The 23,390-nt window shown below is 41.5% G+C and overlaps 1 protein-coding gene across 2 annotated transcripts in view; it reads left to right on the plus strand.

Annotated features, from left to right (window-relative positions):
• GNAO1 (G protein subunit alpha o1) overlaps positions 1 to 23,390 on the plus strand; it is a 214,618-nt gene that overhangs the window by 180,883 nt on the left and 10,345 nt on the right. The window contains exons 6-8 of one of the 2 annotated variants that reach the window (XM_087728497.1): positions 279 to 408; positions 10,962 to 11,115; positions 15,101 to 18,299. In XM_087728497.1, coding sequence (XP_087584623.1) covers positions 279 to 408; positions 10,962 to 11,115; positions 15,101 to 15,288 — 472 coding nt within the window. In that variant the 3' untranslated portion in view covers positions 15,289 to 18,299. Of the gene's footprint in view, positions 1 to 278; positions 409 to 10,961; positions 11,116 to 15,100; positions 18,300 to 23,390 lie in introns of those variants that run through there. The other variant, XM_087728496.1, reaches the window with a different exon arrangement.

Consider the following 23,390-nt stretch of genomic DNA (forward strand, 5'->3'; position numbering starts at 1 on the left):
CTGGAGGCTTTCAAGAAGAAACTAGACTAGCATCTGTCAGAAATGGTCTAGGGTCTCCTCCTTGGAGGGGGTTGGATTAGATGACCCACAAGGTCCCTTCCAACTTTGATCATCTGTAATCTGTAATCCCTGACTTATCCACATCGTTCTTCTTCCTGCCTCTTCTTGGGAGTGCTGCCCTTGACTTGTCACTCAGAGGACAAGCGTGAACCTGACGTCACTTATACTCTTTTGTGCTAGGATGAAATAATGAAGAGTTTTCCTTGTTTCTCCTTAAGGCTGTTTGATGTTGGGGGTCAGAGATCGGAGCGTAAGAAGTGGATCCACTGTTTTGAGGATGTCACGGCAATCATCTTCTGTGTTGCGCTGAGTGGGTATGACCAGGTACTTCATGAAGATGAAACAACGGTGAGTAGTTCCCCGGCTAAAATGATCCCTCCCATGGTTCTTCGATTTCCTGTATTTTGTTCGTAGCCACCACACCATCGGGGTCCTTTCCCGAAGGATCTAACAATATTCTTCATTACTCACATGTCTTCCTTTGATGCAATGTCAGGGTTCCAAGTAACACCCCCAACAAAAGAAGACTCTGAGGCTAGAGGTTCCTCAAAGTTCCATTTTATTAGAGATGTCATATTGGCACATCTGGGAAAACCCGAATCTGAAATCTTTTCCCCACCCAAATGAAAGTCCGAGCCCCTGCCCAGCACCCATATGTCCATCACATGATCCAATCAGGCACCGTCCCAATTGGAGATGCCTCCCAGTCACACTCCTCAAGGTACAGGGCAAGATGCCCTTGACTCTCTGAGAAAGGAATGTTATTATGACTATATATCTCCCATACTCCATATAATCCTCCTTCCCAATTTCCCACAGCATGAAGTGTGGCAGGTCTGAAGGCCCAATGCAAAAGATGGCTTCCAGGCCTGACAGATCCCTTATCTATTCAACCAGAGTAGGGTTTAAGCAGAGGTGGGTTCCTACCAGTTCGCACCAGTTCGGTAGAACCGGTTCGTCAAATCTACCGAACCGGTTAGAAGAGGTTCCACCAGTGGACCTGGAAAGCAGGCCACACCTACAGAAGAGGTTCCAAAAAATTTTGAAACCCACCACTGACACACACACACAGACACAGACAAACTCACACAGAGAGAGAAAGAGAAAGAAAGGAAGAAATAAAAAAGAAAAAAAAGAAAAAAGAAAGAAAAAGTGAGAGAGAGATGAAAGAAAAAAAGGAAAAAGGGACAGAAAGACAAAAGGAAGGGGGGGAGAGAGAGAGAGAACACACACATGGCCGGCAAGCCACTCCCACCAGGTCACATGGCTGGCAAGCCACTCCCACAAAGGAAGCCACACCCACAGAGTAGGTTCGAAAAAATTTTGAAACCCACCACTGGGTTTAAGCCACTGCAATTCAACAGGATGGTCTTAGCCCAGGGAATGAGTTCAACCACTCCCTACAGTAACTCAAGAATTTATCCAGTATCCTTTCTCATAGGTTATATCTGACCAGGTATCCCTGATGAACAACAGTTTTTTTTCCAAAGAAAGAAAGGGGGGGAAACACCCTTAAATTTTTAATTTTTCATTCTTATTCTGCTATGAGCTGAAGGGAAGGAAGATATGACAGATAGACTGCTGTCCAGGGTGCTTACAGAAAGAAAATGAAAAGAACAGAACAGGTGGAAAAGAAAATATTTGAAACAAACTAATGTGAACAGGTACCAGGTTGTGCCTGTTTCTGAGAGTTATTGAATTGTGTTTTCCTTCTACCTGAAAAGTAGACACCAGGTTAATTCTAGTGCTAATTGAAAAGTGTAGAAGTGGGCATACGTTGAAGACATTGTTAATGCATAGTAGATAATACTCAATCATTTATTAATTAACATTTCTATGGGGCTCTACTCCCAAGGACCATACAAACAGAGATACACGTGCAAACCAGGCCTTTAAAATGATGCAGCAATAGACAACGGTATGCATTATAATGGGATGAAAATGTGAAGATTCCAACATCAAACATCTCAGTTTTCTCTCTCACTGCCACATTGATAATTATTTCCAGAAACTCATTTTGATCTTTCCACCAATTATAGTATGTGTACAAATTCCTGCATACTTCCGGGGGGGTGGGGGGGGTTATAAGGCATGCAGAGAAGGAGGGGCATTGAGAGACAGAATAGTCAGGCAAATATTTAGTTATTTCACCCAGGGTTAAGTTGGGCGTCAGAATTATCCTCATCCACACCCCAAAAGAAGCAAAGTGAGTCTATAAAGGTAGTCCTTGACTTCTAACAGTTCATTTAGTGATCATTCAAAGTTATAACAATGATTATTCTCTCCGTTCTGGATCGGGTGGAGGGCAGGGGGCATAAAACAGGAAAGTGGGAGAGTGACAGAGGACGTTATCAGCTGAACCCCTTGTTATTTTATTTATTCGATTTATAAAAAATATTTATTTACTCCCTGTGAAATGCAAATTTGGAGCAAAGTGATGAGGCTATGAAACCTTTGGTCTGGAAACACCCAGATTTTGCAGAGTGAAAGACAGTTTCTTTGTAATAACTGGTTCATATCAGAAGTTGCAAGTTTAAAGTTAATCAGGTTACGAATTACTGTATGTTGTTTCTCTAAAGTCTAAATAAATGTATAGTGGAGTGTCAAGAAATGCTGAACTTGTGAAAACCTGGCCTTTCTTATTCTTCCTTTCTTCCTTCTTTTATCTTTTCAGGCAGGAAAGTTAATAAAATTTGGGTTGGAGCAGAGAAAATTCTAAGCTTTGCTTAGCTCTTATAGATCTGTTGCTTTTTCTTGCTCAGTCACAATTCCTAAGCATGTACAGTACTTAAACTTCCAACTCATTTCTTGTTTTATATTTTCAATATTTTCCTGAATTACGCAAGGGTCTCGTTTTGGCCAATTACCAATACCTTTAACTATCCACTCAAAGAAAAATGCATATTGGCAAGTCCAACCTTTTCCAGGTGAAGTATCTCACAGAAATATTGGGATGGCACGTCTTCAGCACATTGATCCTTCTTTCCTGTACATAAAAATGCTGTTATCTTGATTCATCCTCGCATGAGATTTAGGAAGTTTTGGGACATTCCAGAAGTTTAAAATGATAAAAAAAATCAGACTGAAACTTGAAAACAAAGGACAGAGAGGGGAAAAGTTATTCAATGAAGTGTTTGTGATTCTTCTTCTTTCAAACTGTGCTTCCTCATATCATAAATCTCTACCATGTGGCTGTAGGCCCGTGATGGCAAACCTATGCCATAGGTGCCAGAGGTGGTATGCAAAGCCCTCTCTGTGGGCGTGGGTGTCATGTTCTGGTCTTTGTGGGTGCCTGAGCACCAGAAAATGCCCCGAAAAACAGCCAAAAAACAGACCATTTTGGGAGCATTTTTGCGCGCCAGCCAGCTGGTCTTCATGGGCATTGGAGCTCCATAAAACAGCCTTAAAATGGCCAAAAAACAGGCCATTTTCTGTGCCATTTTCCAGGCTATTTTGGGATCATTTTCAGGCCATTTTGGGACAAGAAACCAGCCTGAGAACAGCTCAAAAAATGGCCTGAAAACATCCCAAACAATGCCCCAAAAACAGGAATGCGCGCACCAGCCAGCTGGTGTTTGGATTTCCAGCACTCCAGCACACACATATGCACACTCATGCACACATGTTCTGGGTTGGGCACTCGGTGCCGAAAAGGTTCACCATCACTGCTGTAGGCTTTGTGAGTTTGACCTTGCAAGTGGAAACAAATACTTACCTGGAAAGTGAATTTGGGGTGTGTTCCTTGAGGTGGATCGCTTTCAAATGTCAACGGCCTCTTTTGCTTCTAACTTAAAGGGGTTTCAAGATTCAGCTGCCTGTTTCTAAACTGGAGGGAGGGGATAAAATTGGTGGGACAAGTTTGCTCTTTGATTTAAGAGGATGATTAATTTAGAGTCTTTGAATCTTCGAATTAAATGGATTAGATCAAGTGACGGGTAACCTGCTTTATAGATCTTTGTGTCAGGGGAAAAAAATGACCTGGTGCTCAGCTGGGGAAAAAGATTAAGTTGCAATTCTCTGAAGTTGTTTTGTGCCATTGTATTATTCCAGTTGTTTGTATGACCTTTCGCAGAACGTATCGTTTCCATACTGTTACCTGTTTTTTCCCCTCTTTCGACTACTAAAGAGTAGGTGCTTAACTTGATTATTGAATTAACTTTCTTTCTGGATGTGCACTATGCATTGGACACAGTTATTCAACCTGGGTGGGTCATGGCTGATCTACTTCATGAAACCTTTAAAACCGAATTCTGTTTGAATCATCAAAGGGGTGAGAGTTCCTTTTATAGAGTTGTACAACTTTATACCTGTGGATATACCTGTATTTACACTCCAGAGATTCATCTAATTCCACCTCGATATTGTGTAAAATGTCATGGAAAACATAGCTACACTCTCAAGCTTTCAAGAAGAGATGGGACTGCCATTTGTCAGAAATGGTGTAGGGTCTCCTGCTTGGGTGGGGGGTTTGGACTAAATGACCTAGAAGGTCCCTTCCAACTTTTTAAATCTAATTAATCTAATCAAGCTTTGGGGCAGAGTGGTGGTTGAACACCTGTGAAATGTCTTATTGTTCTTTAAAGTCTTTCTGGGTAATTATGATGTGCTTATTTTTAAATGTTCCTATGTTTTTGATCTAAACTAAATGAAGAAAAGAATGAATGAATGAATGAATGAATGAATGAATGAATGAATGATTAACCCAATATGCTAAACCATCAAAAATTAACCAAGCTGAAAAATAAGCAAGTGGTAGTGTATTGTGCAGATAAAGCTATAGTGTTTTAACTGGTCTGGTTAACATGTTCGTCTGAATTGTCTCTACGCTATAATATTTTAAAGCAAAACAGTAATCTAGGAAAAATGACTTTCACACACTAGCTAGGAATTTGGCAAGAGTAGAATGGGGAAAAAAATCTCAGAAGAATTGTTTAATTTCTTCTCCGGTATATAAGACGCACCAAGATTTCGAAGAGGTAAGAAAAAAAGTTTCTGTTCTCCCTGGCCCCTAGGAGCACTCTGCAGGCTTCAGCAGGGCTGGGGGAAGGCAAAAACACCTCTGTTTTTGCAAAAAAAATGGGCAGAAATGGGTCATTTTTTGCACAAATGGAGCCATTGTTGCCTTCCCCCAGCCCTGCTCAAGCCTGCAGAGTGCTTCTGGGAGCTGGGGGAAGGCAAAAACACCTCACTTTTTGCGAAAAACGGCACATTTTTATCCCATTTTTCACACAAATGGGATGCGGAGCAGGGTTTTGGGAGGCCAAAAATGGCTGTATATTCAGTCTATAAGATGCACCAACATTTCCACGCTCTTTTAGGGGGGAAAGGTGTGTCTTATATTCCAAAAAATATGGTATGTAATTCTGCTTCATTTCACTTCTGAAAAGGGGATGGATGTCTATCTTTTATAGCAGGTTTCCTTGGGTACCCTTCTGTACTTTGCCCGAGATCCGAAAAGGCTAACTAAACTGACCTTTGTTGGTTAAAAAATAATATTGTTGTACTTTTGTGGGAGGGCGTATGTGTAAAGGAATGATTGCTTGCAATCATTTTGCGGTTAGTTTTGCTGTTTTGGTAAGAAGACAGAGGAGAATGGTACAAAGACACGAGGACATTTCTTACGTTTGAGAAGGTTGAGTCTTCTGAAAATTGGCCCTTCAGATTTCAAAGTATTAGCCTCCCTGCATGGGGTCAGAGACAAACAGCATTTTCATTTCGGTGACAGTTATATTTATGGGATCAGAAACTCAAGTGAGCTGAACCTGATTGCTTCTTGATTCTTGGATGGAAAGCAAGCAGAGAATCCCAGGGCTGTAGACTAAACCAGAAAGTGTTGGTTTGTTTTTAAGTCCCTTGGCCTTTTAACAAATATTTTCATACTGTTGTCCAAACAAGAGGCACAATATGACCTTCAAGCTCCCTGGGTTGATTCAGAGGAAGCCTGAAATTTGCCCTAATTAATTCATGAGCCTCGAGTAAGTTTCAAAAGAAATCCAATCATTTATTAGGAACACCATTTCGGCAATACCCCATTGCAGAAAGATCTGACCGCATTTAAATTATGGCGGAACTTTGCCCCTGTTTCTACCCTCCCCTCAGTCTGTGTCATAAATCACATTCTCCAACGAGGTGCCCTCTCACAAGTCTGCTGTAGTAATCTGAGATCCACCATCTAGTTGAAGGTATGGGTGGAATGTGCTCCCCCCGCTTTCCTCACTATGGCAACTTTATGAGTTGACACCGCGTGGATCTAACTGGTAAGTTCTTATACCTCACATCCCAAACCGACCAGCCATAGAAAATATCCAAAGGCAGCGGAATAACCTTAATCGGTTTCTCAGGTTCAGGCAAAACCTTGAATCAAATAGTTCATCTATGAGAACATGAAAACCTTGGAGCAAGAGATTCCACTCATACCTTCTTTTTCCTAGAAAAAGCAACTGACTCTTAAATTAAACCAATGGGTTGAAGAGAGACAGCTAGACTGACGGATAGAGTGGTAGACTAGTAGACAGAGAGACTGACAGACAGACCTAGACAGACAGAGCAACCCCTTGTATGGGATAAACAGATTTTGTTTCTTTACAAAGAAGGGGGAATCAAACTTCTTTAGAGTTGGATTGTTTTGATGGAGTGTGTTTGAAAGATCACAGGAGGAAGGGAAAAGGGTCTTATCCAAGGAACTAAAAGGCAGATTAACCTGAAATCCTTGTGGTACAAGAAGAGAACCAGGCTGAACTCTCCCTAAACTTTAACGGGGTATATTTAATAGATATGTAGATTTGTGCTTTAGTCTGGCAAGATTCCTGTCTAGAGGTGAGCAACAATAAAAAAAACTACTCTGAGTAACTCCTCATGTCATTCTTCGTTCCTTGCATCTACCCATTTTAAAGTTTCCAAGGTTGGGAAGCACCGCTCTAGCCAGATGCCTTCCAATTGTATTTTCAGATGTTATTTTCATACAATTTTGTAGTCTATAAAACCATACATTGTAAAGGAGGATGCTGTAAATTTAGACATGGACACCCTTTAGAATTCACGAAGACATCAAATAGGTCCATGATGGCGAACCTATGACATGTGTGCCCAAAGTGGCACATGGAGCCATGTCGTCTGTCACACATGGTGTCACCAGTTCCTCTTCCGGGTTTTTGGCACGCATGTGCAAGTGACTATCAGCTGGCTTTTGTGCCTGCGGCAATGCCAGAAACTGGAAGAGCTAGTCTTTTATTTTCCGGTATGAGCATACATGGCAGCCAGATGATCATCATGTGCGCCAGTAACCGGAAGTTGGTGCGCATGTATGTGCTGGAAACAAAACGTTCATTTTCCGGCATGCTCATGCCCCCTGGGCAGCTCCTCTTCTGGGTTGTGGCCCAGACGAGCATCAGCATGCGCTCCCTTTATGGCACTTGGTGCCAAAAAGATTCACCATCACTGAAATACGTGATGATATCAATGTGCAAGTGACATAGATGGTGTGGTTTGTGTCATGATGTCATGCTATCTGGGCCTTCTCTTCCTGCCAACGAACCCTATGCGCTGCCCATCTGCAAATTCCAGCTAGTCAAAAGCAAACAAGAAGTTTAAGCTATTTTTGTCCTATGAGAATGTTTTCCAGAAGTGAATTTTGAGTTGGACCCATGCTCTGAAACAATTGATATTTACTGATTAATGGGGGGGGGGGTTGTCTATGTGACCAGATGTGGGACAGATTAAGAATGACGCATCGGCCTAAATTAAGAATGGTCATCCAGGAGCTTTCAAAAGGATCTTGAATTGTGGTGGTAGATGAGAGCTCATTAACTTCCCTCTGGCCCACTATCTACTGTGTTTCCCCAAAAATAAGACAAGGTCTTATTTTCTTTTGACCCTCCAAAATAAGCCCCATTTGGCCTTATTTTCAGGGAGGTCTTATTGTTTTTGAGGTGCAGGAGGCAGAGAGCATGGTCACCTCATGGTTTCTGCTGTGTTGCAATATTTTGGGGGAGAACTTATTTTCCAGGAAGGGCTTATTTTAGCACATGTGCTCAAAAGTCCTATTGGGCTTATTATCCAGGGAGGTTTTATTTTCAGGGAAACAGGGTATGTGGCTATAAAAATAATTCCGTGGAAGAGATAAATAGCTTTGTTCAATAGTGGTTTTTTTCATGTTTTATCTCCTGAATCTTTTTCTGTCATTCTTATGTTTAATCAAGATTCTGGCACATTTCTCACAACCCGTCATTAATTTACATTAACCTAGTCTTCTGGTTCTCACCATTGATTCTTTGGAGCAGACAATGAGTTTCCCATTTTCTTTTGTAGGGGGAATGTCCCCATTACTTACCTCTTCACTCCCACTTCAAGCTCCTTCATACTTTGATGAGCCTTTAGTGGGCTTCCAAGGTACCTCACATTCACTGGAACTTGCATTGAAAATCAATGCTTTAATGGCTACATTGAAAAGTCCTGGTCAGGGTGGATAAAAATCAATGATTTTTTTTAGAAAAAGCAAACACATCAGATTTTTTTTTAAAAACAATCAGATTTTTTTTATTTAAATCGATTTTTAAATCATTTTTATTTTTATCAAATGTATTTAATAAAATGCTTCTCAAGTAAAAATCTAAGATAGTTTTCTATATAAGACACATTAATATTGTAGTTTATTCAGCATGAAATGGAGCTTAGTTATGTAGCATGACCAGTGGTGAGATTCAGCCAGTTTGCACCTATTCGGGAGGACCGGTTGTTAACTTTCTAAGCAGTTTGGAGAACCGGTTGTTAGAAGAAATCTCCTTTTGTTTTTTTCCCACTTTACAAGGCTAATCCTGTAAGGAAGGCAGGAAGGAAAGATTCTGGTGTTGTTTCTAGCCTAATCTTTACTGACCTGCTAACAGAAACTGCCTCTCCGGTTAACCCTTATGACATTGTCACAGCTAAGGCAAAGTGCCCATCGACCTGAGTGACGTTGAGTTGGCCACGCCCATACGGTCACATGATCACCAAGCCCTGCCTACCCAGGTGGTCATTAGGGCAGGTTGTTAAATTATTTGAATCTCACCACTGCATGAGGCTGTATATTCTGCAATATTAGGACTGTCAGTGAGTCATCAGCGGATCAGAGGAGGAGCCGCTGCAGGACAGAGGCAACAGTTGTTCTTCAAAAATGATGATTTAAATCGAATTGATTGAAATCAAGCCTTTTTATTCGTGATTTAAATCCACCTTGGTCCTGGTTGATTATTTTTTTGCAGAGGGGTGAGTGGTGGGTGTTATCTCAGGAACCTTCAGCAGATCGTCCCGTCGCTTGAAAAGATTTCTCTGTTTTATGTCTACCCTCTTTGTCTGGATAATTGCAATTTGTGCCAGCCGCATTCAGCAGGAACTACGGCACCCGATGTGGTGCCACCCAAGACCAAGCACAGACACTTCTCTGGTCTTATATCTGCTTTGCTTCCGATAACCCCTCTGATTGTCTGGGTTGGCTTCAACCTCCGTTACGGCTGCTCCTTTCTGCTATTCCATTTCCACCTTCAGCCTCTCGCTTCCAACTCCAGCAGGCTTCTTCACCATCACTTTCCCTGGGCCGACTGATCTTATCTAACAGAACAAAGGCAAAAATAATGAGGTTTTGAAAGAAAGACACCCTCCCAATTTGGCAGGTATGAAGCTTCTCTTGAACTGAGAAAAAACATAGAGTTGAAAGCAGCTGAAGGACAGGACACCCCCAGGCTGATTTTGCTGTGAACTATACCTCCCACCGTACGCCATGTACCTTGTCGTGACTTAATTAACGCATCAACTCTAGTTTTGCTAATAATCACCTATCCAAGTATTGTTATTTCATGCATGTGTCCAAACTAAAACCACATTCCTCTCGTTCTTGCATTTGAACTTGTGGACATTAGTGGAAAAAGCTCCAAATTACAATCTAATCTAATCTTTCCGCTTAAGGCATGAACGAAACTTAATCAAACTATAAATATTCACATTATCCTTAGGTGTGGTCTTCCTAGTTCCTTGACCTTCCCTTTCTTTTTTTTTCTTTCATCCTTGATTTCCTTTGTGATTTATTTTGAGCAGACCCCACCTTCCAAAAAGTGTCAGCGTAAGGATGTCAATATTAAACCCACCAACTAACAAATGTTAAATGAAATAACAGAAAGGCCAAAAATCACACAGCAAGATTATTGTCCTGAAGAGCCTTCTCCCTCTTAGACTGCTTTCAACTCTGGATTAATTCAAGGGTGACATCCATCCATCCTTGGTTAATGTCTACAGTCAAGTACTGTCCCACGCAATCAATGATTCTAGGGCCAGGATTTTACTGATCTGCTCTAACAAATCTGCATGAATTGCCTGCCTTCTGGCTTCAATTTATAGCCTGTAATGGTTCCTCCACTCAGCCATCGAAATGCATGAGCATGGTAATTTATCTGAGCTGGAATCCTGTTTGTTTATAAGTATTATTCAAAATATTTAGCTTTATTAAAAGAAAAACAAAGCCACACGCTTCGGTGCTGTTAACTGAAGCTCACCTCTATACCAACTGTGTCTCTTTGGCTGCGTTTCATGCAACATACTTAATTGTTGTTGAGTAGACCACATTGTGTGGGTTCCCACAATGAATTGAACTCTACCCCAATCAAACGGATTTGGTGAATTCAACAGGCGAAGCCGTAAAAGAAACTGACCACAGTTAAAACCGAGCATCTTCTGTACATGGCCTTTAAGTGTGTTGTGCAAACCCAGTTGTCATTTATGTACACATTTTTTTTCCGGTGTTTAAATATGGGCTGTGTTGCACCCATTGTTGTCTGCTTCCTTTTGAGTTTTTCCTTTTAGACGCTTCCCTACATGTTGAAGATGGTTTTGTAACCATCCCGGCCTGACATGTTATCTCTTTTATGTTACAGAATCGCATGCATGAATCGCTGAAGCTGTTTGATAGTATCTGTAACAATAAATGGTTCACAGATACCTCCATCATTCTCTTCCTCAATAAGAAGGACATTTTTGAAGAGAAGATTAAGAAATCCCCGTTAATTATCTGCTTTCCAGATTATGCAGGTAAATAAAACACATCCTTTCATTATATATGTGTATATACACACAAACAAACACAAACACACAGAGAGAGGAGGGAGGGGGAGGGATGGATAGTATTTTGTGACTCAGAACATTTGCCCTTTGTTGAGTCAAAAATTCCCAAACTAGGGTCCACAAATAGACCAGATGTTGTATCAAAATTGTTTTTGAAAGGGATAGGGAAACATTGGTGGGGAAGACTCCTGCGAGTCCCTTGGACTGCAAGGCCATCCAACCGGTCAGTCCTAGAGGAGATCAACCCTGACTGCTGTTTAGAAGGCCAGATCCTGAAGAGGAAACTCAAGAACTTTGGCCACCTAAGGAGAAGGAAGAAGGACTCCCTGGAGAAGAGCCTCATGCTGGGAAAGATTGAGGGCAAAAAAAGAAGGGGAGGGCAGAGAATGAGGTGGCTGGATGGAGTCACCAAAGCAGGATGTGAGCTTAAATGGATTCCAAAAGGCAGTAGAGGACAGGAAGGCCTGGAAGAACATTGTCCGTGGGATCGTGATGGGTCGGACACTACTTCACAAATAACAGTAACAACAACAGGGAAACATCAAGAATATGTAAATATGGCCCTACATTACTTCACCTTCAGTTAACAGACTCGGAGTTAGTTTTGAAGAGGTTCAGATTACAAAGAGGAACTTGGCATAAGTCCAACATGTGCATAATAGGGATGCTGTTGCTACCGAACACCTTTCTCTGAAAAGAAGCATTAGCTAAGTAGACTTTCTCTTCCTCATTCTAGCCTGGACCCCATGCTTTGGTTGTCGGGCAGGAAAATGTATGAAGTATTTTGCTAGCATCACCAACAACCATGAACTAAAGGAATTGCATCAGTTTCTTCCTTTATAGTTCTGGGCAGAACTTTATATTCAGAATGAGTTGAAGGCGAGGAGGAGTATGAAGAAGAAGAAGAAGAAGAAGAAGAAGAAGAAGAAGAAGAAGAAGAAGAAGAAGAAGAAGAAGAAGAAGAAGAAGAAGAAGAAGAAGAAGAAGGGAGGAGGAGGAGAAAGAAGGAGGAGGAGGAAGAGGAGGAAGAACAATTAAACCCCTAGCAACCTAGAACTAAGGAGAAATTTCCTGACAGTGAGAACAATTAACCATGCTTGCCTCCAGAAGTTGTGGGGGCCCCATCACTGGAGGCTTTTAAGAATAGCAATATCAATAGCAGTTAGACTTATATACCGCTTCATAGGGCTTTCAGCCCTCTCTAAGCAGTTTACAGAGTCAGCATATTGCCCCCAACAACAATCCGGGTCCTCATTTTACCCACCTCGGAAGGATGGAAGGCTGAGTCAACCCTGAGCCAGTGAGATTTGAACAGCCGAACTGCAGAACTGCAGTAACCTGCAGTGCTGCATTTAACCACTGCGCTAGCTCGGCTCAGAAGAGACTGTACAGCCATTTATCAGAATATTATAGGTCTCCTGTGGGAGCAGGGGTTGGATTAGATGGTCTCCAAAGTTTCTTCCAACTTTGCTATTGTTAAGTTAAATTTTCTATCCTATGGTTCTGCTTCCTTTGAATTCTTTAGAATTAAAGAATCCAAAACATCATCTTCATCTTTAGAGGCATAGTATGGTCCAGCAGTTAAGGCATCAGGCTAGAATGAGTTCAAACCCCCACCCTTACCCATAAAAAGCTAAGCTGGATAACCTAGGACTAGTCCCTCCCTCCCTCCCCCCCCCTCTCTCTCTCTCACTGCTCCTTCAAAGTTAAACCAAATTAGCATTTCATATGATAATTTGAAATTATTTCATCATATTTCATCTGTTGGTCTATTTTACTATAAGCAACATAAATCCTCAAATTCAATTTTAACATAGAGAGCATTTAATTGAATTAATTGTCCACAATAAACAACGTTACTATAATTTCCTTATATCTTAATTTACTACATAACATTAACAATCTTAATACTATTCCCTTTAATCTACTAATATATCTTTTCTTTCTCTTCCTCCTCCTCTTTCTCATGGGCTCTCAAAGATTCCCCTTCTTATTAATTTCCTTTTTTCCCCCCCATTCTCCCAGCTTTTTCTTTTTCTTATTTTTATGATTATTGTAACTTTTCTTCAAAATCGTTTTTCTCACTTTTAATTTTATTATTCTAGTAGCTTTCCCCAGGGTTTTTCCAAGTCTCTTCCCTTCCTTGCTGTTTGATTGTTTCTTTTGAGGGGGACGTTCCCCCTTGTCTACTTTTTTTTGTCACTGTAAATCCCAATGAAATCACTGATTTTTATTTTCAGTTCCTTTTTCTTTCATATTATCTTCTTGTTCTTCATTTATACCCTTCCCCCCTCCCTTTCTCCTATTTCCTGGTCTGTGTGCTCCATCTGGTTTTCTGACTCGTTTTACCAATTAAAGTTTCATGCGCATTTTTAGCATCTCAAATAATTCATCATACATCCAAAACTCCATAATGCAAGTTTAACTAATTTAACAAAATTATATCACATTTAATTAAAGTTTAAAGTCCATGTAATTCTTTTTTCTCTTTTATTTCCAAATTCTAACGTCCAATTCTATTATTAATCCAGTCCAATCCAAGTTGAAAAGTTTTTTTTTTCCTTTCACAGCTATAGATAGTCTAAATCAAACAATGGTGCAAAACCAAGCACTCCTTAAAAGTTCTCATGGTTTCAAAATATCTTTTCCTGTAGCCACAGTCAATATTTTGCAGCTGCACTCGCTTTCTTCTTTCATTAGGTATTCACTAGGTCCCTAGGTATTGTAGTATTCTCTGCTCACCAACAGATTGCTCTCTCCAATCTGCAATACACTTCAATAGCTGACTGTCAAAAACTGTCAAAATCTATAAAAAATAGAAAAGGGAGAAAAGGGACTTTCCCCCTGGGTCCTTTCTTTTTATTATTTTTAATATCTTCAACTCCAAATGTAAAAACAGGAATCTTCTAAGGCTTTAGTACTTTAACCTCCGCTGTTTCGTTTTCCCTCCATACAATTCCTGAAATGCCAATTAGCCCCTGATTCAGTTCCATTACAGGACCCAAAACTTTGTGTTTTGAGAACATTTTGGATAATCATTTGTTTGAAATGGTATAGGGTTTCCTGCCAAAGCAGGGGGTTGGACTAGAAGACTTCTAAGGTCCCTATTCTATTCTATTTTGTGCTATGCTATGCTATGCTATGCTACGCTACGCTGCTCTACTCTACTCTACTCCATTCTTATTCCATTATTCTATTCTATTCTATTAGTCTATTCTATTACTTTATTCTATTATTCTATTCTATTCTATTAGTCTATTCTATTATTGTATTCTATTGGTCTATTCTATTATTCTATTCTATTACTCTATTCTATTATTCTATTCTATTACTCTATTCTATTAGTCTATTCTATTATTCTATTCTATTACTCTATTCTATTATTCCATTCTATTACTCTGTTCTATTATTCCATTCTATTACTCTATTCTATTACTCTATTCTGTTATTCTATTCTATTATTCTATTCTATTATTCTATTCTATTCTATTACTCTATTCTATCATTCTATTCTATTATTCTATTCTATTCTATTACTCTATTCTGTTACTCCATTCTATTATTCTATTCTATTCTTTTGTTCTATTCTATTCTATTAGTATTACTCTATTCTATTATTCTATTCTAGCCTATTATTCTATTCTATTAGTCTATTCTATTCTAGTCTATTATTCTATATTATTCTATTCTATTATTCTCTTCTATTATTCTACTATATTCTGTTATTCTATTCTATTAATCTATTCTGTTATTCTATTCTGTTATGTTATTCTATTCTATTCCTATTCCTATTCTACTCAGGAAACACAAACCTTGCTTCTCCAAAACCTTTCATTCTTCCTCATGATTGGTTGGTCCTCCTGTCAAGGGGAGCCAACATAGTGGTCTCTTCTTGGGGAGTGGGAGGCTTCCAAACATATTTTCACTTGGCTGTTCTTTCTCTCCCTTGCAGGAACCAGCAACTTCCTGGATGCGGTGACTTACATTCAAGTGCAGTACGAGAGCAAGAATAAGTCATCCAACAAAGAGATATACACTCACATCACCTGTGCCACGGACACCAACAACATCCAGTTTGTCTTTGATGCTGTAACTGATGTCATAATTGCCAATAACTTGCGTGGATGTGGACTGTATTAAAACCCCTTCCTCCCCCCGCGTCCTGTAGAAGAATCTCAATTCATTGCATTGTTTGGTTCGGTCTCCTTACTCTTCGTATGTAGCCCTAAGACCCATCGGTTTGTTTCAGATGTAGAGGTTGGGGAGCATGGGTTACGCACTCCACTTTGATCTGTTATGGTGGGAAAAGAGATCTTGAAAACTGCTGTCTGTGCCTCAATTCACAGGGCTTTTTGTTCACCGCATACACAAGAAAAGGATAAAGAGTTAATAATCAGCTCTGGAAATGCCCTGAAGGGAATTTCATAAAAATTGCTGATTTCTCAAATCTTGTTCAAACTTTCCACTCTCATTTCCATTTTCCCACATCTGTTCCTCTGCCTTTCAATGCTCTGATTTCTTTTCTTTTTTTCACAAAAAGCTTAAGACCATAAAAAATACATGCGCTATTAATCTTTTGGCTGATTTTTTTTTTACTGTTTTGCCCGCCTACCTCTTCTCCTCCAATCTCCACCCAACCTGGACTTTCGTGTCTTCAAATTTTACTTTTATTTTTTCCATTCTGAAATACATCTGAAATACCAGATGAATTTCCAGAGCAAGAATTCCATGTATTCATTTTGCCGTTCAAGCAAACGTACCCAATCTACACATTTAAGGACTAGACCTGTGATGGTGAACCTATGGCGCAGGTGCTACGGGGGGCATGCAGAGCCCTCTCTGCCGGCACATGAGCCATCATCCCAGGTCAGCTCCACTGCATATGCACATGTGCCTCCCGCTGGCCAGGTTATTTTGGGGTCTCTGCCGTGTATGCGCGGGGGCAGCCTGCATGCAAGAGATGTATGTGCAGGGAGCAAGGGGGCCTGCAGTGCCCCAAACACATGGCCTTTTTTTGGTCCCAGGGGGATGGAGGGAGGCCTGCTAGGCCCAAAAAGGGTTAGGGGCATGTGCAGGGGGGAGCATGCACATTGCACTGCACAGGATGACAAAAAGGTTAGCCATCACTGGACTAAACAATCAGTGCCTATGGAGCTAGACAGCCGTGAGGCAGAGGAACAGCTGGAGCCTGTTCCCAGTGTGCGCATGCGCAGAGCTGCCAGAAGAAAAGAACAACTCAGAAATCAGGGTCGATTTGGGAGTAAAGTCACAGATGGAAGGTGATTGGCCCCTCCCATGGGAAATAAAAGAGGAGCGAAAAGAGAGGGGGCTTTTGCAGGAAAAAAATTGTTCGTTCAGTCATTAGATTTGTTTCAGGAGTGTGAAGATCTGTCCGTAAATCTCAGAGACTCTGTGTCCAGTTTTTCCTTGCACAGCACCGCATTTGAAAAATATTTATATGGCAGTTTTCCAAGATAGATAAGGTCTGTAAATAAATATTCCTTTGAAATATTTTACTAGGCCTTTGCTGAATGGGAATGAGAAGAATTCACATTCGTTTTAATAAAAGGGGTTTTGTCCAGACCTCGTGCTTTTTGGGGAAGTCTACGTCAGAACAAGTCTTAGGGTGAAGGCACCAAGTAGAAAGCAGAAGACCATGAGTTCTAGTCTTGCCTTAGCCCTGAAAGCCAGTTGGGTGACCCTGGACCACTTACTAGGAGATGATGATTCTAGTCCTGCCTTACATCAAAGCCAATTGGCCTACCTTGGACCAGTCTCTCTCAGCCCAATGCACCCTCACAGGGTTGTTGTGCTGGGCAAACAAGAAGGAGGAAGTTGTGTTGTTGCTTTGAGTTAAAATAATAAAGGCCAGGTACAAACAAACTAATAAATAGGATGGTTCACTACCACATCCAACAGAATTATGGTCCAGGGTGGTGTTCCGGGCTCATAGGTAGATTTATCAGGTATCATGACGGTCAGAGTGAAGAAGAGAGAATGGAGGTTGGAAGCTGGTTTGAGATGATAGAGTGTCAAAAAAGGCCATGTGAGTGGGGCAGAGGGCAATGGGTCGCAGGAAATATGGGAGTAAATAGATGAAAGAAAAACCAAGCGAGGCAGATAATGAAGCTAAGAGTTCTGCAGGAGACTCCTCAGTTTGAACAAAAACAGGTAGAAAGTCCAAGGAAGTTGATTTTGGAACGGGAAAAGTAGCAAAAGACACATTCAAAGGCCAAAAGGAAACGGTTGCAAAACCTTACAGGGGAAAGTCTTGGGTTAGGTTCTCCAGAGTTTCTGGTTGTTCCATCACTGGAGGGTTTTAAAGAAGAGATTGGACAATCATTTGTCTGAACTGGTCTAGGGTTTCCAGCCTGGGCAGGGAGTTGGACTAGAAGACCTCCAAGGTTCCCTTCCAAACTTTATTATTCTGTTCATCTGTTAGGAGGTTATGACTATTTGGCCAATCAGTAAGACTTTCTTGAAACCATAGAAGAATGCTAGGTTTGTATGCATCTACAGAAGGCAGGCGGATGAACTGAATCAAAAATATCAGGTAGAAAAACAAAGATCTTATTGGATGCTTTCTGCATGTACTGGGCTCAGGGGTGGGCTTCAAAAATTCTGATGGGGTTAAGCCAGGAATTTGATAGCTGGTTGTCCTGGCACCGGGTGAGATGGGGTGTTCTGTTTTTATTCTGTTTTTATGAGCCCCTGTGGGAGCTAGGTGGCAACATGCAGCCTTTAAATGTATAAATAAATAGAAATGAAGTAAACACTTGGTTGGGAACTTAAAATTACTGCCATTGTAGATGCTTGATAGAAGAACATGAACAATGGACTCTCCGTATTCTTGGAAAATGTCTCTGGTATCAGTGGCTTAACTATTGAAGAGTAATGCTGAATGTATGGGTTTCATTTTTGCTTTTTATCTTTGTTGCCTAATTTAAACCAAAGTATATAATGGACTAAATGTTAGTGTAAACCGACTGTCATATTTGCAAAAGTGGAAACTTTGGCAGGTAATATTTTGAGCATGTTCCTATCGAACATTTTCAGCGCTGTAAACAAAATGTGTGTGTTTGTGCTTTGAAGCAAATTCACATCCGATACTCCCCCGAATGAAAGCCTAAATTAAAAGATTTGGAATTCAATTGTATCTCTAGGCCAGTGTTTCTCAACCTCAGACACTTTAAGGCAGTGGTCACCAACTGGTGGTTCGTGGACCACTGGTGATCACGAGAAAATTTTGGTGGTCCTCAGAAAAATTATTTGCATTTTTTATATTGCACTAAATCAAACTACGGCGCGGGGCCTGATATGTGCAGTGAATGTTTGTGTTGCTGCAGAGAGTCCCCCCCCTTCGGGGTCTTTTTATGTGGGTCAGAGGGAAGCAGAAATTCCGACTTGGGGTCTGCTTTGGCCTCCTTGTGTGGGGCTTTGGGTGAAGGCTGGAAGGAAGCACCGCTGGTGGCAAAGAGCCAGAGGGCCTTGTTCCAGTGGGACTGCATCATGGCCTGGAACTGGCTGACTATCTCAGCCCGTTGAGCCTCCAGGTGCAAGCACCTGGCTTTGCACTCCCACAGGTCTTCCCTCTGCTTGGAAAGCCTATGCTCGTAGTCCTCAGGAGGTGCTTCTGCTGAGCCTCCTTCTCGGTCAGATCCAATTTGAACTGAACTGTTTTGCCAACTCTTTCTTCTGGTGGATGCTTAGCTCCAACAACTGCTTCCTGTTGGGGCCCTAAGGAGCTCGGCGGGGGTGGGAGGTGAGGAGGGGCTGGGAGGGGAGGGGAATGTAGAGGCTGGCAAGACATTAGGCAGATCATATTAGTGGTCCCCGGGATTTAAAATTATGGATTTAGTAGTCCCGGAGGTCCAAAAGGTTGGCGACTCCTGCTTTAAGGTGTGTAGACTCCTAGCACAAAGTCCACACATCTTAAAATGGCTGAAATTGCACCAATCTTACTGTGAAGGGTAGGTGGACTTCCGGTTTACCTGGAACATCTTTGCAATAATTTAAAAAATATATATTTCTCAAACTTGGCATCTTTAAAATGGGTGAACATCAACTCCCAGAATTTCTCAGCCAGCAGAGGGAATTCTGGGAGGATTTTGACTTCGTAGCTGGCTGGAGAATTCTGGAATTTGAGACCCATGCATCTTAAAAGTTGGCCAATTTGACAAACACGGATTTGGTACCTTCCTGATGTATGAAATGATGCAATTGATCAGTTCTGTTCGGGAATTGAGGAAGGTGCAATCTCACCATTTTGGGAGGGCACGTAACGTGTCTGCATAATTCTTGCAGGGACATCTAACCATGGCTGAGAAAATGCACTAGATTGCTACAACACAGGCTCTTTCCGTCCTTAAATATTTGCCCATACTCTGTTTCAAATGAATCACTTTGAGGAACTAAAAAGTAGTAAAATTCTACTTATCTTGCCCAGACACATTGGCAGGTAATCCTAAATCAATGCAAATGCCTTGGTGGAAATCCCAAATTCAAGAATTGCATATACATTTTTGCAGTGTTTCCCAATCTTAAAGCATCTCCTTATCTTTGGCTTTTAAAATCTTAATATAGCCTCCTGTAGCATGGCATGTTCAAGAACAGGGGGAATTCCCCATGACATTAATCTCTGTCTTAATCTCAAAGCAATTCAACAGGACATTATCTCTTTTGCCACAAAAAGAGGGAAGGTAATTAACCTGCAAATAGAGACATGCTCCTGTTTAAACCTAGCAATATTCTTAGTTCATTGTTGTATAATTGCCCTCTGCAGGAATGAGTAACCACAACAAACATGACACACGGTGGTGCTTTTTTTTCCTTCTCCTTTTGCAAGCAAGCAAGAGAGTGCTACCCTATTTAGCAGTAAAACCAGTACTGACAAAACGTCTTCTTCAACGAGTCATACCCACAAAGAAATAGGTGGCTTCTTCAACATGAGTGCCTTCTGCAAATGCGGATTAAGCTATGATGTTCATTTGAGAAGCATGCATATTGCATGCATTAAGGATGCTATAATTCTGTATTCCAGTAATGCGGTAACAAGGTCGGTCAATGTTGCAATGTATAAATCACACATCCTGAAGAGGTTGCTGACTGATGGATGATTAGCTGTGTGCTGTTAAGTTGGTTTTGGCTTTTAACAACCACATAGTTCAATTTTTTCCCCTAGGATAGCTTATCCCCAATCTTCCAATGATGCATCTACGTTATTGCTACTGTTTCATTTTGCATCGCCTACCTGATTATTTGTGTGGCTGGTCTCCTTAATTGTTTCTCTGTTTGATACAAGTGGAAAAGGGAAGGATGGAGAAATAGTCTCATCAGTTCTGAAAAATCTTAATATAGTCATGGTTACCTCACTATTTCTAGATATTTTTTAAACTCTGGCCAGAATGTAAAGACTCAGAAACCTGCAGCCCACGGGTGGAATCCAGCAGGTTCTGACAGGTTCTGGAGAACCGATAGTGGAAATTTTGAGTAGTTTGCAGAACCAGTAGCAGAAATTTTGAGTAGTTTGGAGAACGGCAAATGCCACCTCTGGCTGGCCCCAGAGTGTGGTGGGAATGGAGATTTTGCAGTATCCTTCCCCTATCAAACCACACCCACCAAGCCACTCCACGCCCACCAAGCCACGCCCACAGAACCAGTAGTAAAAAAAAATGAATTTCACCACTGCTGCAACCCTTTTTTTAACGTGATCAGAATCTAACTTTTCGGGACTCAAGCAGAATTTGGAAATCGTACTATTCTTCCAATCTGAATGATAGTTTCCCCAATTCCGGACAGACTTATTTCCTGAAAACCAGAACTGTTAGGAACAGTGGATGCTCACAAAACTAAAGTCTATAACAAATAAATTCAGTGAGATTGGATGGAAAGGTGTGACGCAGAAATCAAAGAAATGTGGACCACTAAAATCCAGATGCGCCCAACTTTTATATCTAGTGGTTTAGATTAGGGTCCCATTGTCAACATTTATTATTAGAGGTAGTCCTTGACTTACAAGAGTTCATTTAGTTCAAAGTTACAAGGGCACTGAAAAAGGTGACTTCTGACCTTTTTTCACACTTACGACCATTAGAACATCCCCATAGTCACATGATCAAAATTTAGACCCTCCGCAACTGGTTCATATTTATGACGGTTGCAGTATCCTGGGGTCCTCTTTTGTGACCTTCTGACAAGCAAAATCCAGGGGGAAGCCAGGTTCACATAACAACTGTGTGACTAACTTAACAACCGCAGTGATTCACTTAACCACTGTGGACAGAAAGGCTGTAAAATGGGGCAAATCCACTTAACAAATGTCGCACTTAGCTACGGGAATTTTGGCCTCAGTTGTTTGGTTTGGTTTTATTGGACTTATATGCCGCCCTTCTCCCAAAGGACTCAGGGCGGCGTACAACATAAAAACACATATGACAAAAGTTTAAAAAGATTAAATAGGAAATCCAATAACCTTTAATTGATGATTTAAATCAAATTTAGGATTAAATTAACATTAACAATTTAGAATTAATAATTTAATTTATTCTATTCAGCCAGGCCGGCTTGCTGAAAAAGCCAACTTTTTAGGGTGCGCCAGAAGGACCGGAGGTCGGGGATTATGCGAAGCTCCAGGGGCAGCTCATTCCAAAGGGAAGGCGCTCCCACAGAGAAGGCTCTCCCCCTGGGGGTCGCCAGCCAACACTGCCCGGCCGACGGCACCCTGTGGTGGCCAACTCTGTGGGATTGTACTGGACAGTGGGAGGCTACTGGTGGCAGTAGGCAGTCTCGCAAGCACCCAGTTATGGTCATAAGCCAAGAAAATCCATGCCAAAATATAACGGGAAGGGAAAGGCTCATTCTGGACTCAACTTTGTGACTATGCACAGACTTGTTTGCCATAAAGCATGTGAAACAGCTGTGGTGGAAATGCAGCATTGACACCCTTAAGAACATCTGCTTGACTTCTGCAGCCCAACAACTTCGAAAGTCTGATGTTGAGGTGAAACGTGACCTTTAAAATGTGGGTTTAGGTGAGGTTGTGAGGTTGTGATAGTTATCATGGCGAGGTGAGCGGCAATGTTCCAGTAACCGATAGTGCGATCATCTTACATTGCTTATTAACGTATTTGAAGATCTTTACCAGAGAATTTTCCGTGGTGCCACGTGAAAGAGAAGGGTAAATGATGTTTGCGCTGCATGGCATCATCAACGCAAACAACTCACGTCGTGACTCAACTGGCGCGAATTGCCTACTGACGTCGTCGGTAGGAATGATGTCATTGTGCGCGTGTCATTGTGGTCACACGGTGGGTGTAACAAATACCTATGACGCCAAACAGAGCCTCAAAGTAGTAAATTGCTGGGGGGGGGGTTTGATCATCTCTGCACTGCAGAGAAGGGCTGACTACAAGACATTTTGTGTTAACGGTTAAAAGCCTGTTAGGTAATGCAATGCTCTCCGTGGATTATGTATCCTGCAATCCAAAATCTAATATTGCTATTTATTAAATATCGCTATTTAATAACGATTGTCAAAATGGAGAAATGTTCTGTAAAAGGTTTTGGGGATCGCAAGAGAGAGCTTATGTGTCTGTTTAACGTGTTATAGCCCCTTGTAAGGTGGGGAGGGATGTAAAACTAATGACTTTTTGGCCTCACTGTACCTTAGGGATCTGTTTTTCAATTTCTCTCTGGCACGAAGATGCAACTGATACTATATATCCGTGATGGTGAACCTATGGCATGCGTGCCACAGGTGGCATACAGAGCCCTCTCGGTGGGTATGCAAGCTGTCGCCCCCAGGCCAGATCCATTGCGTAGGTGTGCGTGCCTCCGCCGGCCAGCTGGTTTTCGGATCTGTGGGCAGAGCGCATGCAGGACAGGTGTGCTCATGTGCTGGGAGAGCACAGGGGATCCCATGCACTTGTGCAGGGGAGCGTGGGAGGGGTCACCTGTGCATGTGCAGGGGGCGGGGTGCATTGCATTATGGGGGCGGGCTTTCTGCATGCAAGGACAAAAAGATTAGCCATCACTGCTGTATATCAAGAGTGTCTTAGCCCATCACAGCAAGTCATAATGTAACTTCTTTCCTTTTAGTCTAGAGTCCACCCATATGGTCCATAAACCCTAGTTTATAGGTTTGTGTAGTGCAGTGTTTCTCAACCCTGGCAACCTGAAGATGCCTGGACTTCAACTCCCAGAATTCTGGGAGTTGAAGTCCAGACATCTTCAAGTTGCCAAGG

Source organism: Thamnophis sirtalis, unplaced genomic scaffold (genome assembly GCF_051295495.1).
Source record: "Thamnophis sirtalis isolate CommonGarterSnake01/CBP01778 unplaced genomic scaffold, rThaSir2_p1.2 scaffold_14, whole genome shotgun sequence".
Classification (NCBI taxonomy): Eukaryota; Metazoa; Chordata; class Lepidosauria; order Squamata; family Natricidae; genus Thamnophis; species Thamnophis sirtalis.